General features: G+C 29.7%; 1 protein-coding gene across 1 annotated transcript; it reads right to left on the bottom strand.

Moving 5' to 3' along the window:
• Positions 1-8,795: 8,795 nt before the first annotated feature.
• Positions 8,796-10,010, bottom strand: LOC112276410 (small ribosomal subunit protein uS7). The gene is made up of 4 exons (XM_024507695.3): positions 9,894-10,010; positions 9,415-9,686; positions 9,063-9,266; positions 8,796-8,918 (listed from the first exon to the last, which is right to left on the bottom strand). Exons 1-4 carry the CDS (start codon positions 9,951-9,953, stop codon positions 8,864-8,866), a joined length of 591 nt encoding a protein of 196 aa, XP_024363463.1. The 5' UTR covers positions 9,954-10,010; the 3' UTR covers positions 8,796-8,863.
• Between the last annotated feature and the right edge of the window lie 9,223 nt (positions 10,011-19,233).

Below are 19,233 nucleotides of genomic sequence, written 5' to 3'. Positions count from 1 at the left end.
TGCCAGCAGGAAAAAAAAGGTAAGAAAAGGGTAGGCAAAGCAGACCCACCGCAACTTCAATTCTAATATAGAGTTGGTGGGAGTGGTACAACGTCCACGTCGTCTCGTCAACCTGCGGACGTGTAAAACAGTAAAACAAGTACCGAAGCTAGAACAAGTGAAGGGAGCTGTGGTGAAATATATTTACGGTGACTGTTGTTGACGATTGAACAGTTAAAATGTATTAAAGACAGTAAATAAACATCTCTTTCTCACATTGTCCCACCCCATCCTCTCATTTACATAGTGCGAAATACGCGCAACGCCCCGATTGCGATGCCTACCAACGATCTGTGCTATACGATGCCTACCAACGATCTGTGCTATAAAGGACTCCGCACAGCAAAGGTTTGAAAATCCCCGCACGTATCAAAGCCGTGATTTTCTCGACGCTCTCGGAACTTCGCCGCGGAGCGTAGACTAGGCTTTGTCTGTTGAACATCAAACCAGCTCCCAACTTTTTCTCGGGTAAAATCAACGAAAAAGAAGCCCGAAATGTGTATTAACTCCAAAACCTCGATGGAGTACAGAAGAGCTCTGATCGACGTCTTCTGAGTGATGTGAGCTCACCACCCAACTCCAGCCTACCACACTTCTGCCTTTGGAACCCACAATGCGGACAAAATCCTTTCCATTCAGACCTTCACTCTGAGAAAAAACTCCACATTTGTGTGCCGTTCTAGTTAACGAGAATGATAAGCCAAACTGTGAGATACACTCTCTTCAAATCAACAATTATCAGTGCATCCTTCTGTGAATGTTGATGCATGAGGACTGGTGACACGCATGGTGAGTGAAAGAAAGTGTTTCACTCATGGAAAAGCACAAACCAGACGAGAGAAATAAAAACAAATGATAATTGTACATATATATATATGTGTGTGTATCTTTCATTCATGATTCAGGAATGGCAGTGACGAAAAGATTTGATGTGTCTGATTTCGATTCACTCATGAAACTTCAAGATATGCAAACAGTGGCAGCGGAAAGGAAAGCGATTTTATCTCTAGATCCATTTGTTTCTATTTACCTGACAAATGTAAAAGGGGACTTGTAACGGACACACTTTTATAGTTGCAAAAACATACTTTTATTATATGTGTTCGAAAGCTATCACATAACCCCTTTGCTCGCCATAAGCAAAGCATAAATAGTTGAGTTTTGAGGTTTTAAAATTTAAATAAAAGTTTTGAAAAAATATTTTTGGTTACTTGAAAAAATGATTGCTAGATATCTAGTAAATTTTATACTTTTATTTTTGGACAATTAATAGAATAATAATTCTCTTAAAAAAATTAAATTAATTCTCTTGATTGTTAGTATTAAAAAAAGATTTTAGTTTACAATTTAATTTTAAGATTTAAATCAAATATAGTGTTGTTTATAAAAATGTATATCTAGTTTAGTAAGTTATTCTAAAAGTGATCAATAAACAACTCAAAAGAATTCCAAAATTGTAATATGACAATTATACCAATTGTTTGATTTCTATTGGCAATGTCACTATTTCGTTTGTTCTTTTTTTTGTCTCAATTGAAAAATTCTATATCTTCTTGGTCTTCTTTCTTTATTCATATGACTATATGTATATATATATATATATATATATATATATTAATTATCCTTTAATAAAATATATAGATTCATATTTCTAATTTCCAAAAATACAATGCATCACTATTTCTAAATAAATCATTTATTTTAAAATAATGTAAGAAAAAATACTACATAAGCTTAAGCAAAATAAAAAGATATTCTTTTAAAATAATATAAATTTCTAATGTTCTATGTTATAAAATTTAATAGCTCTTTTTTATTTGAAACTTTTTTAGTTAAATTATTGCAATGTTATTTAGTATCATTTTACAAGAAAGAAATCATAAGAATAATTGGAATGGATAAAAAAAAATTAAATCTCTGACAAACAAAATTTTATCTATTGTTTTAGCATCCATGATGTAAATCTAACTAAAATCCTATATTTAAAAAGTTGCACACAAAAACTACAATAAATATAAACTCTTGACCTTTTCAATGTAATATACTAACAATCAAAATTAAATTGCTACTTAGGATTTACAAACCTTGTATTTAATTAATCATAGACCTCATGAACACATTAAATTTATATTGGATTTCCTTTTGATTTTAAATCTATTATTCAAAAAAAAAATCAAATCAATAAAACGAATTGTAAGTGAAAAATAAATAAATAAATAATAGAAGCCTTTCTAAACTAATCTATTTATCCAATGTTCCAATCTACAAATTAATTTTTTATCTTTTTCTTTAATTTTTTTAAAATTTTATTGTTTTAACTCTTCATTCTAATTTACATCCATTAACTACTTGCTTTGAAATTTCTAATTCTAATTATTCAAGGAATAGCTTTAATATCTACTATTTTTATTTATTTCAATAATTTTGTCATAAATATTTTAATTAATTAATTATTTTTTCTTATTCAAAGTTATTTATAATTTCTTGATATCAAATTTAAATTTACTTATAACCTATTTTTTTATCTTCTAAATACTAAAGATTAATTTTTAATTTTTTAGATATACAATTTATAAATATTATTTTTTTTATTTATATTTGTTTTTATTTGATTAGCTTAAAAGCCACAATTATATTATTTTAATTTTTTTTAACTATATTTATCTTAGAACATATTTAATCACAAAAAAATTAATATTTAAAAAATATTTTCTATTTTAATAGTTTATTAGCTTTATTAAAATCTCTTTTATACAATAATTATGCTATCACTTTTTGTTTTTTATGTAATAATATATATATATATATATATATATATTTTTGCTTCTGTTGATTTGCAAAGCACAAATATGATACAACTTGTAGACTTTAAACTTGTTGATGTGCACATTGCATTCAACCATATCTTTAATACACAATTGATGATAGATCAAGATTGAGAAAAATATGTTGATCAAATCTTTTATACACTGCAAAACTCTTATATCATATTGTATCAATATAATGGAGAATTTTGTATTGCAGTGACATCTAAAGTAAGGAGTAATAATTTCTTTTACAATGGTGAAGAGAGTAGTTCTATAGAGGTTGAGATTAAAAATTGATGAATTGGAATGGAATTTAACTTGAAGTCAACAACATGTGATTGCCACATCCAACATTTTGCAACTTACGGATTTCACAATTTGGAGATATAGATAACTAGCACACATACTATAAGCTTATATTTTGTGAGTGCATGTAGTATATACAAAAGCATGAATTATGTAAGATACAAACATTGCATTGGGATCCTGGTCAGAATGAAGCCCACATTTCTTATCCATGGCTGTATTTAGACTGCATGAGAGCAAGAGCCTTACATGTTAAGATTGCCAAGATTTTGCAATATAAAATAATGTAATTAATCTTATTAAATAATATAATTACTTATAAATATAATTTAAGGTCCAAATAAAATAAATTTGTAAATATAAGAGTCAAACATAATTTTCAAATTGTCTATTATATTTACTTGGATAAATTATAACTTGTTATTGGAGCTTGCTATTGTAGGACAAAGTGCATGATGCTAAATAAGGGCTCTTATATTTATATAAATTATTTGAAATTTTATAAAATTAAATATTATAAATATGAATTTATATAATAATAATAATAATAATAAATATTTATATACATAATATTTACCATAATTTTAAATTACATATAATATTTATCATAATTTTGGATAATTTGTAATAAGTTTTTAATTATAAAATTATTATGGATAGTAAGTATTATTACTTTTTAGTAATAAATTTTTAATAAATAAGTATAGATTAAGGAAGAAAATTTTAAATAATATAATTACATTATTTATTACTTATAAATATAATTTAAGGCCCAAATAAAATAAATAAGTATATCATTTAAAAAAAAAATAAGGGCCCTTGTTTAGCATCATGCACTTTGTCCTATAATAATAAGCTCGAATAATAAATTAGTCTTCTACTAGGATGTAATTCCATATATCATGAAAAAAAACTTCATACTATGAAAATTATTGTTGTGCACCTCTTGTAGACTATGTAAAAAGTTAATAAAAGAGTTTGATTGTGTAACAATGCAAATGAGCTTCTAATATTTGAACATAATAAATAATTGGGTATAATTCCATATGTCAAATGGTCATACAAAATGGTTAATGATGAAGCAATTACTTGAAATCTAATACAATGTCTAAGATTTTAGCCTAAGAAGGCAAGCCAAATTTTGCTAATCCTTCTTGGACTTCCATGGCCCAAATTATGGACAAATAAGCAGCTTTGGAAAGCAACAAAATTTTGTCATTTATTTTAGTAAGGCAATGCCACTCGTCTTTACTACTGTTGTATGGCATGATTTTCTATTTGGAAATTCATTGACTACCTAGCTATAGAGAGTTTAGCTTTAATTTATTGGCCAAGGTCTAACAAGTGATTTATTCCTATTATAGAAGATAAATAAATGTAACAATAAAAAAAAGTATTCTAATAGTAAAAATCTTTTATATTTAAGAAAGCTTCTACGTGAGGCTTTCTAAAAAATTTAGAAATGCCCTAACATCTTTTGTTGTACCAAATCATAACTAACTATTTGTCGGTAAGTTTGATTTTCTGTAAGCTCGAAGAAAATCCATAATCCTCTTATAAAAATTCATATTTATATCATAATTTTTCCATAGCTCCATATTTCCATCTTTAACATATATATAAAGTCTTGGCTTCCAAAAATACCTTTACTTTGCATAAAATTCCTAAATTATAGCAAAATCCTTTCAAAATATTTTTCTCTTATAAAAGATTTGTTTTCCTAAAACTTTAGAAATTCATATCTCTTGATCCAATCATTCAATTTTTCTCAAATTTCTAGATAATGTAGACTTTATTTTTAAGCTTTAATACAAAAAAATAAACCATAAATCTACTCCCAATCATTTGATATCTTAGAAATCCTAGCAAGTGCTTTAAATCCTAATTTACAAGCACTAGAGTACTATTTTCTCCATATTTCAAAAATCCGAAATTCAAATGCCACAAAATTTGTGTGTAAATTTTAATAACATGACAATACAAATCTTTGGAAAGTTTTAACCAAAATCTTATCAATTTATTCAAGATATAGCTCAAAAAACAACCATTAGTAAATTGGGTCACTTACTACTCTTAGATTGCAAGTACTAAATTCAACTTCCTATATTTCCTTCATTATAGTTTAGAATTCATCAAGCAATATATAAAAAGTGTAGCTGAAAAATTCCCTCTTCAATCCTAGTTGCTGATCCTTCATTGCTTCTCATATGCGTACATTATGTCCAAAAGAGTGACAATAGGTACATAACCAACACCTTAACTTTGAGCGCCTATATCTCTTTTATAAAAACTCCAAATCACACAAAATTTGCACCAAAACCATAGCCAAAAACCTCTTAATTCAAGCCTCTCAAGTTCAAATTGCCTCCAAAGAGTAATCCTAATCTCTAATAAGGCCTTAGATAGCCTCCTTGAAGCCCATTGGGCATGCCTTTTGGCCAATAGTAATGGAGATTTTTATTATCCATCTCCATTCATCTATATAGATGTCCTAACTATCCTTTTTGGTGCAAAAAATCCTCTCCAATCCTTTTTCTTATAAGATTTACATAATATATGTCCTAAACACCAAATAAAAGAAACAAAACAAGATTCCAATAGTCACCAATGTCTAATAAAGGTGGCTCTAAATATATAAAACTATTATTAATATAAAATCAATTTCAATAATAGTCCTTTTAAACTAACCACTTTGAAGTACTAATCTAATCACATTTTGTAATCAATTAAAATATAATAACATGGTTTTCACTATATTATATAATAAATTATATATTCGACAAATATATGCATTATTTTTACATCGTTGCTAAACCACAATACAATACTACCATATTGTCTCAAGCCACCTTAATGTCCATAGAATTGTCAAAATTCCAAAAACTAAGAGAGGCCAAAATTTGTGGAGCAAAATGCACATGGTTTGGGCACTAGTTGACAATTAAAAAACAAATATTGATAATATCTTGCCAGAATTAAGAATACATTTGCTATTATTACAAAAATAAAGAGTAGATTTACTATTATCAAGAATACATAGATATTCTTGATATTTCAACATATTTGAGATATTTATATGTGTGTGTATATATATATATATATATATATATATATAAATAATTTTATTATACTAATATTATATATTATTTTTTAGATATATTATAATTTTAATATATTTAAATTTTTAAAATGTAATATTAATATTTTTAAATGTTTTTTTTATAGATTGTGCCATATTTTGATTTTAACAAAATATTTTAACTTTTTAAAAAATATTAATTAATTATATATTTTTATATAAAATTATTTATTTATTTATTTATTTATATAAATATAAATTTGATACGTTAATATTATGAGAAATCTTATCTTAATTCATATATTATGTAATAGTAAATTATATTTTTTTAATCATTTTTATATTGCAAAATTTAGTATTTAAAAAAATAGATAAAAGGTCTTCATTTAGACTAAGTAATATATTTATTATAATTGAAATTAAAATATTTATTCAAATATTATAAAAATAAATGAAACAAAGCATGAATTTTTTAAATTTTAATAGATTGGATAATTGTTATATTTCTATTTTATGAACTATTTTTTAAATCAAAATATGAAATTAAAAATTGTTTTGAAAGTAATAATAGCTTTCTTTGAATTATAAATAGTATTGATGGTATATTTATTATGCTGATCTATATGCTAATATAATAGAAAAAAAATTAGCATCATAATTGAACATCACCAAATTTTGCAATTCTATAACTTTTAATTATAAATATATATACTTTTAGGGCTAAATTTTAATATTAAAATTAAAGATTGAATTTATTAAACTAAAATTTACTTTTTTCATGAGACAAAAAGTAGTTATACTAATATAATAATAGTTTTATTTTTATTAATTATAATCTTTAAATAATATTAAAATATTTCTCCACACTTGGTAATGTATCTTCAAAGCATACATGATTCAAAAATATTTTTTGAATTTTTTCATTTAAAGCATCATTGAGCAAATAAATATATTTTATATATTAGTTTTAATATTTTAATTAAGAAAAATTATAATAATAAAAAAAACTACTTTGATATATATATATATATATATATATAAAGAAATAATTTAATGTAAGCATATATTACTTATATAAATGGAAGTAAGTAAAAATAGGTAGAAACATGTTATGCACAATGATTAATTATACTAATGCAACAAATCACAAGTAACATCTTATACAATATGCACAATTTACTTTAAGTTCTTTAAAATGAAGTAAAATGTTGCATAGATTAATGATAGAAAATCAAGATTAATTTACATGATAATAAAATAAAAAAAAATGATGTACATTGGATTGGATAATCTCCTTATTTATGTGAAAAAATCAACTTAAAGGATTGAAATTGTACACACAATTGAGTGAATAGGCACAAGATAAAAGAATCACACTATAATGAATAGTTTTATGATTCTTTCTATATTTTGAAGGATTGATAATATGCTTAAAACTCATGTGATAATGGATTATAAGAACAAAGAAACACAAGATATACAACAAGAAGATCAAAGTAGAACCGCAAGGGATTATATGAGCAGGACATAGCCACGCAGAGAATTGAAGAATATGAGTAGAAGATCAAATATGAACAAACTAACTGTATGCTATTACATGGTACTTCAAAATTTCGAGAAATGATTAAGCTAAGATAAACATTTAAATTAACGACACCACTTAACCTCGCAGCTGGTCTCGACCTTCACGGTGCCTTTGGTCGAAGGAAAGAACCGACATACAGTGAAGCGTGAACAGTTAAATGCTCGCATTGTTAATGAATCAAAAAGACAGTCAAATAAGCTATTTTATCTGCATTTCTGAAATATAAACTGCAGCCTGGAGTGTTGCGCATCTACCGTAATTATCTACAAAGTAATCAACTAATTTGTATGTTAATGGTAACAGTTTATTTAGCAAGGCCTATACGTCACAAAATGCTGGCATATTTTTGTCAGACTTTATATTCCCTGCTCCCGGGAATGTAACGAGCTCACAACGGAAATGGTGACTTTGCAGACAAGACTACCAACAACCAATTATTCTGTGCAGTCACAAGTATACCCAAAGAATTGGAGACTCAACCACACCACCTAACGCTTGCAACACCGAATTCCAACAGAAATTGAGGAAACCTCATCGTCACGTACAAAAGAACACTGGGAAGAATAGCTCTATGACAAAAATCGACGTCCACCCAATCTACTGAAGATTACAAGGACGACTCCTTATCTAGTTAAACGGTTAATCTTGACCGAAACAGCCGATTTAGTCCATCTTCAAGGATAAGATACACAGGAGAGACTAAATATGGAAACCAACTAATTTCCTCAACTCAGCAGGAATTTGAAGGAGACTCGCGAATCGTGTACAACGCAAAATTCGGCCATACATGACAACGCCAGCTCGGCTTTAGCACAAGTTCACAAATTCTTCATCGTATCGCAGCGCCATGCACATGTGATAATAATTCGGTGCCTTTCTCGCAAATCATTCATGGCAGAGTCTCGCGAAAAAAAGTGAAGAAAAATGATGACAAGTAAAGCCCCCATGCGTTTAAAAACCTCTTTGTGCACAGGACACGATCGTTTGAAGAGTGAGTTCTCATATTAAAAAACAATCTTTGTGTACAATAACCATCCCAAAACTAGCTTAACGGTTGGCCTTAGCCACACGCTCGATCTCATCCTTCTTTTTGATCGCGTAGCTGTTACCACAAACAATACCAAATTAGCCTCCGTGACAAAGTCACCACTGAATCAAATAACAGAAACACCAAGAGCGTATTACCCGATTATGACAACACGAAAAATGCTCCACACGCACACACTATCAGTCGAACACCACACACCTGTTAGAAGAACCCTTCGCAGCATTGATCAACTCGTCAGCCAAGCACTCCGCAATCGTCTTGATGTTCCTGAAGGCGGACTCTCGGGCACCAGTTGTCAACAGGTAGATAGCTTGGTTTACCCTCCTCAGAGGGGAAATATCCACGGCTTGTCTCCTGATAACTCCAGCGGATCCGATACGTGTAGCATCCTCACGAGGTCCACTGCACTCACACCATGACTCCCTCTTACTTTAAAACCCTGGCATTATACCAAATAATGCCTAAAAACCTTTCCCAGCTTCACAACACACACACGCCCAAGCATTCAAACGTCTCCCGTGCCACCTCATGGAACTTCGAGAGAACCCACCTGTTGATGATGGCGTCGACGATGACCTGGATAGGGTTCTGGTCGGTCAGTAGGTGAATAATCTCCATCGCGTGCTTCACGATGCGTACAGCCATCAACTTCTTACCATTATTGCGGCCGTGCATCATCAGGGAGTTGGTCAGCCTCTCCACAATGGGGCATTGCGCCTTCCTAAAACGCTTCACGGAGTACCGTCCAGCGGTATGGGGCACAAAGGTAGCATGCTTGTCCACGGACACGGCAATGTAGTCGGCCAAGGAGATGTCATTGATCTGGACACAACCCCCCCCCCCCCGGATTATTAGGTCGTGTCAAAAACTTATCTTATCATTCACCTAAAATACTAGAGATTCTCAAAGACATCCACTCCAAAACGTCGCACACCCGAAACATTACGGCTCCACGATACACAAAGTCCTAATCAGAGATTTGTGAAAATTGAAAGACAAGGTGGTTTCAGTGGCAATAAAAACACAAACCTCGATGTCATCGAATGACCAGCGCCCGAATAGCTTCACTTCTGGCTGCGCAACCGCCATGACTGCAACACGGAAGGGGGTGTCGTCGTCGACTGCTGGGGAAGCTCACGCGCTTGCGCAAGAGGAAGAGAACCCACTCTCCGCCCCAATCCCATGTTGATCCTTCCTGCTCCCTAAACCCTAATTTCTTCCGGGCAGCGCAGACCTGTTCACGGGCAGCTTTTTTCCCGAAGAAGCAGTGAACCCTCTGCAAAGTATCCCTTTATACCCGGTTCAACATTTATCTTCAGGGTATCGATTCATGTGTGGTATTGCATCGGACCCGGCTCGGTGGGCACGACCCGGGTATCAGTCCTGTTAAAGAATAAGAAAGTGGGATGGATATCAATAAATAAGAATAATTTGATAACGTTGGGAATTTCTTAATAATATGCATATATATATATATATATATATATATACATATATATCTTTTATTGATAAGCATATTTGACAAACAATTACATTTTTATTATTTTGTTAAAAATAATATATTTTTGAATCAGATTCTAAGTTTTAATATATATAAATAGTAAACCATGCAAGGTACATTGTATTGATAAACTATAGATCATTACATTTAATATACTTTGAGTAATTTATATTATAAATTTATTTTAAAATAATGTAAGAAAAAATACTATATAAGCTTAAGCAAAATAAAAAGATATTCTTTTAAAATAATATAAATTTCTAATGTTCTATGTTATAAAATTTAATAGCTCTTTTTTATTTGAAACTTTTTTAGTTAAATTATTGCAATGTTATTTAGTATCATTTTACAAGAAAGAAATCATAAGAATAATTGGAATGGATAAAAAAAAATTAAATCTCTGACAAACAAAATTTTATCTATTGTTTTAGCATCCATGATGTAAATCTAACTAAAATCCTATATTTAAAAAGTTGCACACAAAAACTACAATAAATATAAACTCTTGACCTTTTCAATGTAATATACTAACAATCAAAATTAAATTGCTACTTAGGATTTACAAACCTTGTATTTAATTAATCATAGACCTCATGAACACATTAAATTTATATTGGATTTCCTTTTGATTTTAAATCTATTATTCAAAAAAAAAATCAAATCAATAAAACGAATTGTAAGTGAAAAATAAATAAATAAATAATAGAAGCCTTTCTAAACTAATCTATTTATCCAATGTTCCAATCTACAAATTAATTTTTTATCTTTTTCTTTAATTTTTTTAAAATTTTATTGTTTTAACTCTTCATTCTAATTTACATCCATTAACTACTTGCTTTGAAATTTCTAATTCTAATTATTCAAGGAATAGCTTTAATATCTACTATTTTTATTTATTTCAATAATTTTGTCATAAATATTTTAATTAATTAATTATTTTTTCTTATTCAAAGTTATTTATAATTTCTTGATATCAAATTTAAATTTACTTATAACCTATTTTTTTATCTTCTAAATACTAAAGATTAATTTTTAATTTTTTAGATATACAATTTATAAATATTATTTTTTTTATTTATATTTGTTTTTATTTGATTAGCTTAAAAGCCACAATTATATTATTTTAATTTTTTTTAACTATATTTATCTTAGAACATATTTAATCACAAAAAAATTAATATTTAAAAAATATTTTCTATTTTAATAGTTTATTAGCTTTATTAAAATCTCTTTTATACAATAATTATGCTATCACTTTTTGTTTTTTATGTAATAATATATATATATATATATATATATATTTTTGCTTCTGTTGATTTGCAAAGCACAAATATGATACAACTTGTAGACTTTAAACTTGTTGATGTGCACATTGCATTCAACCATATCTTTAATACACAATTGATGATAGATCAAGATTGAGAAAAATATGTTGATCAAATCTTTTATACACTGCAAAACTCTTATATCATATTGTATCAATATAATGGAGAATTTTGTATTGCAGTGACATCTAAAGTAAGGAGTAATAATTTCTTTTACAATGGTGAAGAGAGTAGTTCTATAGAGGTTGAGATTAAAAATTGATGAATTGGAATGGAATTTAACTTGAAGTCAACAACATGTGATTGCCACATCCAACATTTTGCAACTTACGGATTTCACAATTTGGAGATATAGATAACTAGCACACATACTATAAGCTTATATTTTGTGAGTGCATGTAGTATATACAAAAGCATGAATTATGTAAGATACAAACATTGCATTGGGATCCTGGTCAGAATGAAGCCCACATTTATCAAAATTATGATAAATTTTAATATAAGTTGATATTATTATTTTGGTTTTGGAATCATAATACTCTTAGATTTTTTTAATATTGATGGTAAGAATATCCACAATTAAGCCTTGTATACAACTTATATTTTGCTTTTTTTTTTATGTCGCAGGAGAGGACAAAATCTTTCACATCCTTCCACATTTGAGGCCACCAAAAATCTCGAGAAATAAGCTCCAAGGTCTTGTTGAATCCAAAATATCCCACAGCTGAAAAATTGTGGCGAGATTGAAGAACTCGGAGTCGTGCTGGTCCTTTTGGGATATATAACCACTCTTCAAAGTATAAAAAATCTTCCTCCACCTTGAACTTGTCGTTATTGGCATGCTGCTTAATATCAATGGCTACTGAATCTTCAATGGTCACAGCACGTACCTGATTTAGGAAGTCAGCATCAATTGACACAATAGTAGCGCAAAGTTGAAATTACTCTAGCTTCAATAATGTCGTACATTATTGATCAAACGTTGCTTCTTCAGCCTTTGGTATAAGATACGATCTCCTCGATAAGGCATCAAATAGTCCTTGTTGCTTTCTAGGTCAATAAGTGATAACAAAATCGAACCTAGATAGCAACATACTCCACCGAGCTTGACGTCGATTTAAAACTTGAGCCGATATGAAATACTCCAAATTCTTGTGATCTGTGTATACGATCACTGGGTGTGCAGCTCCTTCAAGAAAGTAATGCCATTCTTGGAAAAAATCCACTATAGCAAGAAGTTTCTTATCGTGGATCTCATAATTGATTTCAGCAGCAGTGAACTTTCGAGAATAGAATGTAACCAGATGGAGCTTCTTGTCTTTTCCCATTTGTGAAAGTACAGCTCTCAAAGCAAAATCCGAAGAATCAGTTTCTAAATAAAAGGCCTTTGTAAAGTTTGGATGTACCAAGATTGGAGCTGTAGTAAATGTGGTCTTCAGGTCTTGAAACGCCTTCTCCGCTAGAGGTCCCCATTCTAGCTTATCCTTGCATGTCAACCGAGTGAGAGGAGCAGCAACTTGAGAGTAATTCTTGATAAAGATCCGATAGAAGTTGGCAAAACGAACGTTTTATGGGGCATCCTCGTTTTCCTAAACAAACGTGCCCCTAGTCCTAACAATACGTCGATTTTGCTTCTTGGGGCAGTTTCCAACTTTGTGGCCTTCTTCACCGCAATACAAGCATAGACCTTCCTCCATATGTCGCTTTTTTTCTTCTAAGGTAAGGAATTTGATACGTACCACATCAATTTGCTTGCCTTCTACCTCTGAATGTGAATTCACACTGCTTGCCGATATAGTTGGGGCGTGACGAACCGTATGTTGTCTTGAACGTTGGTCTTCGTAGCGTTGGAATAAGCGATTATCGCACTTCACAGCTTAGCTAATAGCTTCATTGAGCGTTTGTGGATCAGGAAGAGATAACAACAAATCCTTCACATCATCCCTTAAACCCCAATAGAATTGACTTATCAACGCCTCTTCATCCCAATTGATGTCGCATGCTAATTGCCTGAAGTCCGATGCATAGATTGATGTAGAGCACATCCCTTGTCGTAGTGACTGGATCTTTGTTGTAGCCCATCGAACCTTGTCATGTTCACCAAATGCTTCTGCAAACGCCTCCAAAAAGGTTACAAAGTTGTTTAGTATGGACGATCGTTTCTCAAACAAAGGAGCAAACCATGATAGAGCTTGTCCTGTAAGTAAGGTTCGAACAAGCCCAACAGGTGACTCCTCCGTTGGATAGCGTTCGGGCTATAAAACTGTTATCAACCTGATTTGATTGACGAATCCTCGAAACTTGGAATGGGTACCATCAAACTTGTCTGGAAGGCTAACTCGGGGCTCCTTATGTTGTAGAACCAGCGGTGCTTGTCGAACCTGAGGCAAAGTTGCTTCTCCAAGTGCAGAAGTTTGAGGCTGGTGCAACCTAGATTGTGCCATCCTAGATGCTCCATCATTATGAAGCCTTGCCACGACTCCTTCAATCTCTACAGTTCTTTGTGATAACATAGCGAGGGCATTCATGATAGCATCCAACTTGGACTCCGAACTTTCTGTCATACTAATGTCTTGGCCTCCGGCTATTCTAAGAGAAGGACAAAAATGACTCTACAAGAAGATAATATTGGTTTAGAAGAGGGTACTCCGCAACCTCTAAAATGCCTTAAGAGCTTCAAGAAAAGGGGTAATCCACTCTCTCCAAGAAAAATAAGACTCTAATATTGTAACAAAAGAAGTATCAGTTTAGAGGAGGATAATTCGCAACCTCTAAAATGCTAGTACACTTCCAAGCAGAGGGGTAATCCGCACTCTAACGAGGAAGAAACTAACTCGGATATCTGAGATGAGTGAAGTCTCAACAAACTGTTACAGACACAGAAATACACACTCGAGATCTAACAAGAAGTTCAAGAAGAACTGACAAGAACTAGATTAATCAGATGAATACAAGAACAACACCAGAGAGGTGAACTAGAGCTCCAAGAGATGTGTTGTCGAGACTGAAGAATTCTTCAGCCTCGATTCCAATATATATCCCTATTTAAGAAGCTTCTCAAGCAACTTCTACCAACTAGGAAGCTTCTAGAAGGTTCCAGAGACTTGTTTCTAGAAGGTTCTAGAAACTTGTCTCTAGAAGGTTCTAAGGACTATGTCCCTAACATCTTCTATCAACTAAGAAGCTTCTAGAAGGTTCTAGAGACTTGCTTCTAGAAGGTTCTAGAAACTTGTCTCTAGAAGGTTCTAAGGACTATGTCTCTAATAGAATTTCTATAGAAACAATACTAGAATCAGTGTATGTTATAGCCTTCTTTTTACATAGTTGCTTATCTAGTCAACGAGTCTTTTTAATTTTTGATGTTATAAACTTAGGTATGTTAGTTGGTAGTATTGCAATTTGAGCAACTACATTCTAAACCTCATTAATGGGAACTCTTATGATCCAAGGTACATCATTAAAATCATCAAATGTTTCATCTGCAATCCATTTTAGATACAAAATCTTGACAACTTTAGTTTCAACTAAAAATATTTTAGGATTAAAATTCATTGTAAATGTCTCTCATACTCCAAATACAAGTATTGTATTTTTTTTGTTGATTAGATACTCCTCCTCAAAGAGATGGAAATACACTCTCTTCAAAACGACAATTTTGAAAATGTATATGTAATAATATGCTAGTTGATGGATCAATAATATGAATAATGTTTGGTGAATCAAAACCAATGTATATGCCTTCTTATTAATGATATCCAATAGTACATTGTTGAGATTCTGGTTTTGGAATCCAAGCATAACAACCAAATATTTGTAGATGAAATACATTGAAAATACAACCTAAAATAAGCTCTTATCATGTAATAATTTCAGAAAAAGTGGAACAAAGGCATATTAATGTTGTAGCATGTAAAACTGTATGATTCCACATAGATGTAAGTAAATTTGCCTAAAGAAGGAGTGGCCATGTAATGAATTGTATATACTTTATAAATGACTTTATAAGTCTATTTTGAGCATGTTCATATAAAATACAATATGTCAACTCAATCCCTATTGCAATACAATAGTCTTCAAAAGATTTTGATGCAAATTCTTTTGTGTTGTCTATATACGATGTTTTAATAGGATAATCAAGAAAATGTATCTAAAAAAAGATAAGCATCGATATTAAATTGGAAAATATCATATTTCAAATTGATAATAATGAAACATGTGATTATTTGTCTAATACATCAAGAAGGACCAAAAAACAACAAAATGGTCTAAATATTGGATTAATAGGATCACAAATATTACCATGCAATCTTTCAAGTATTGGTGGTAATTCTTGTGGAAGTTATCAAATTAAAGGTCAATTAATCATCTTGCTTTGTACACATACATAACATAATTCCATTGAATCTGTATTTGCAGATTTTAAATTATGCCTAATTATACATAGATTTATCTTCCAAAATAATGTGGATCCTGGATGTCCCAATTGTCCATGCTAGAGAGAAACATAACTCTCTATAATAGATGATACAAAATTAAATATAATGAAAGACTAGATTGGAATCCAGTATAAATCATTTGTTGTAGCAAATATTTTTTCAACAATTTTATAATTCTGTACAAGAACCAAAATCTCTTGCCTATTTAGAATGGTGGTTGAAAGATGATAATTATTGGCATGCACATCTCGATAGTTGATCAAACTTTGAGGTACTAAAGATGCTAACATTGCATGTTTACATTTTATGATAGAATCCTCAAGCAATTTTACCATCGTTATTCCTTGCTAGAAACAAAATACATTTGTTCTAGCCATGGTCATCAAATTTTTAATATGCCAAGTTGAAGAACTTTTAATAAAAAATTGTTTATCCTGCATAATAATATATGTTGTTCCAGAATCAATAAACACATCATTTTACTCATCATTAGAGGTTTTGTCATTCATGTAAGCTTCTAAATCATCAATACCAATTGAGTCTATAGACGCATCCATGGCATGAACTTCACAAGCTTGAGCTCAAAGTTTCTTATTTCTTTGAAATATTTTAACAAAATATTTTGAAGTTTGGCACACATGTGCTAAATGTCCAATTATGCCACATTTATAGCAAGAACACATCTTTGATTTTTACTTTCTATTGTAATTAATAAGAAAATATTTATTTTTTCCATATGGATAGAAATAGTCACGACCATAATTGCCTTGGTGCTTATAAGCACCTTTTCCATGTTTGTATAATTTTTTCTTAGACTTTGAAATATTAAATGCATGAGATTCTAGAACCATGGTTTTAATAGGATGAGCTTCTATATTATGCTAAAGAAGGCCATTTTTTTTCTCCTCAAGAAATAGATAGGACATGAGACTAAGATGACTTTGAAATTTTATATTCTTATATTATTGTACAAGCACAACAAATGAGAGAAAAAATGTAGAGAGAGTTTTTTCAATCATTTCTTCTTCAAAGATGCTTTATTTATAAAACCATAGTTGTGAGACAATACAATGTATTTCACTGTTGAAAGCACTTAAATTTTGAAAATCTAAGATACGTAAATGTATCCAATACTGACACTTTGAAAGAAAATGGTCTTTTGATGATCAAACCTAGATTTAAGATTCTTCCAAAGCTTGGAAAGATCTTCTATTTACAAATATTGATGTTACAATGCAAGTATGAGATGACGATGAAGGAAAAGAAGTACTTTCTAAGTAATAGCAAGAAGAATAGAATTACTTACAATATGAGATTCTTTAAACAAAATTGTATTCGAGAGTTATTCTGCAAATAAATTTACTTTTGCCATTTTTGTCCATAATAAATAATTCTTTCTATCAGCAACCAATGGTGGAAATAAAAGAGCTTAAAAATGTTGGGATGCAGTGGTGATAGTTAGAAATATAATAGAGGTAGTTGAAGATGTTGAAGCACTCATTATAAATAAATATTTGAAGAAAATACAAGATCAAGTAGAAAAGGTGAGTAAAATGTATCTTAAAATGTAAAGTCAAATAAAATGATAAAATTGAACTCGAAATCTTCTTCTTTTTTTTTCTTTTTTTTTTTTCTTCTTCACAAAAACAAGGATCTGCAATGAATTGTGATAGCAGCAGCAAATAGTAAAAGGCGGACGGTAGATAGCAATGGCAATGGCGATGGCAATGGTGATAATGATGGCAATAGTGACAGTGATGGCAGATAGTGAAGGTAGGTAAGAGCAAGCAACAAGCAACATTAAGAAAGCAGCAAATAGGCAGGGCAATGCAATGTAGGAAAAAAAAAAATGAGGGGAAGATAAAGGGCAAGGTGTATAGAAGTTTTTAAGAACCAAGAGTAGTACTCAAAAGCGTTCATGCTAATAATGTGTTAAGAATGTTTTAAAGAAAGACATAAGAGTAGCTAGAAGTAATGTGCATACATACAAAACACATACATACACACATATACAAGTGAGTATATAAAAAGAGAGAGAGCTTTTAAACAAAACTATATATTGATATTGTTGTTTTTACTTATAAAGAAGAGAAGGAAGAGAAGATAAGTAATTTCTCTTTATTACATTATAAATACTATAGCTATAGTATTCATTGCAACTATGATGAATGTTATGGAGAGTGTCGGCTACATTTAATGTTCTCAACAATAATAAAATCTTTTGTCTTTTGCATTAGAAATGTAAACTCTAGGGACAAAAAATTTAATGAAAACATAAACAATCAACTACCTACAAAAGATCTAAGATAAAGTAGTTGAATGTCAAAGTCCCTCTAATTACCAAATCAAATATAAATATACAACTACATAAGATATATACAAAAATATTATTTAAAATTTATAATTTTGTGGTATTTACAACTTTGTAAGTCCAACAATCATTGTTTAAGTTCACTTATATTAACCATATAACATTTTTTTTTCTTTTAAATAAAAATATTTAATACACTTATATTAATATTACTAGTGGCATACTTTTGGCATTGCCATTATCTGAAACTTTATTATATCAATCAATTAGTAGAAGCAACATATAATATATATATATATATATATATATATATATATATAATAAATATAATCAAATGACTTGTACTTACTAAAATTTATTTTTTTAAAAATTAATAATTGTAAGGAATATTTTCTTTTAAAATAAAAATCTTTAGATAATAATTTTTTTGTTCAAATTTTTTATTCAATATACAAAGCCTTTAGTTTTATTTTTTTATTTTTTTATTTTTTTAAAACTTTGTATCTCTCAATAATACTAAATCAATGTCAATGACATTCTATTAGTTGTCCAAAAACTTTATATTTTTTAAAAAAAAATACAACATCACAATTAAGTAAAAGAAGATTACTAAAAACTCTACAATTGTATAAAAGATAATAAATATATATATATATATATATATATATATATATATATATATTCTTCTTATTGGTAAAATCTATTAGAAAAATTTAATATGATATAAAAGTTTATTATCTTTGCAAGTATATATTTTTAAAATAACATCATCAATACAATAATTTAGAATTAAGAA

This window comes from Physcomitrium patens, chromosome 24 (assembly GCF_059467195.1).
Source record: "Physcomitrium patens ecotype Gransden chromosome 24, ASM5946719v1, whole genome shotgun sequence".
Lineage (NCBI taxonomy): Eukaryota > Viridiplantae > Streptophyta > Bryopsida > Funariales > Funariaceae > Physcomitrium > Physcomitrium patens.
This window is presented reverse-complemented; position numbering and strand designations above follow the sequence as displayed.

Coding starts and splice junctions, on each gene's coding strand:
- LOC112276410 (XM_024507695.3), bottom strand. CDS start 9,953: ATGGCGGTTGCGCAGCCAGAAGTGAAGCTATTCGGGCGCTGGTCATTC. Junction 9,687..9,893: donor GGTCATTCGATGACATCGAG/GTTTGTGTTTTT, acceptor GGTTGTGTCCAG/ATCAATGACATCTCCTTGGC. Junction 8,919..9,062: donor GCGAAGGGTTCTTCTAACAG/GTGTGTGGTGTT, acceptor TTGTGGTAACAG/CTACGCGATCAAAAAGAAGG.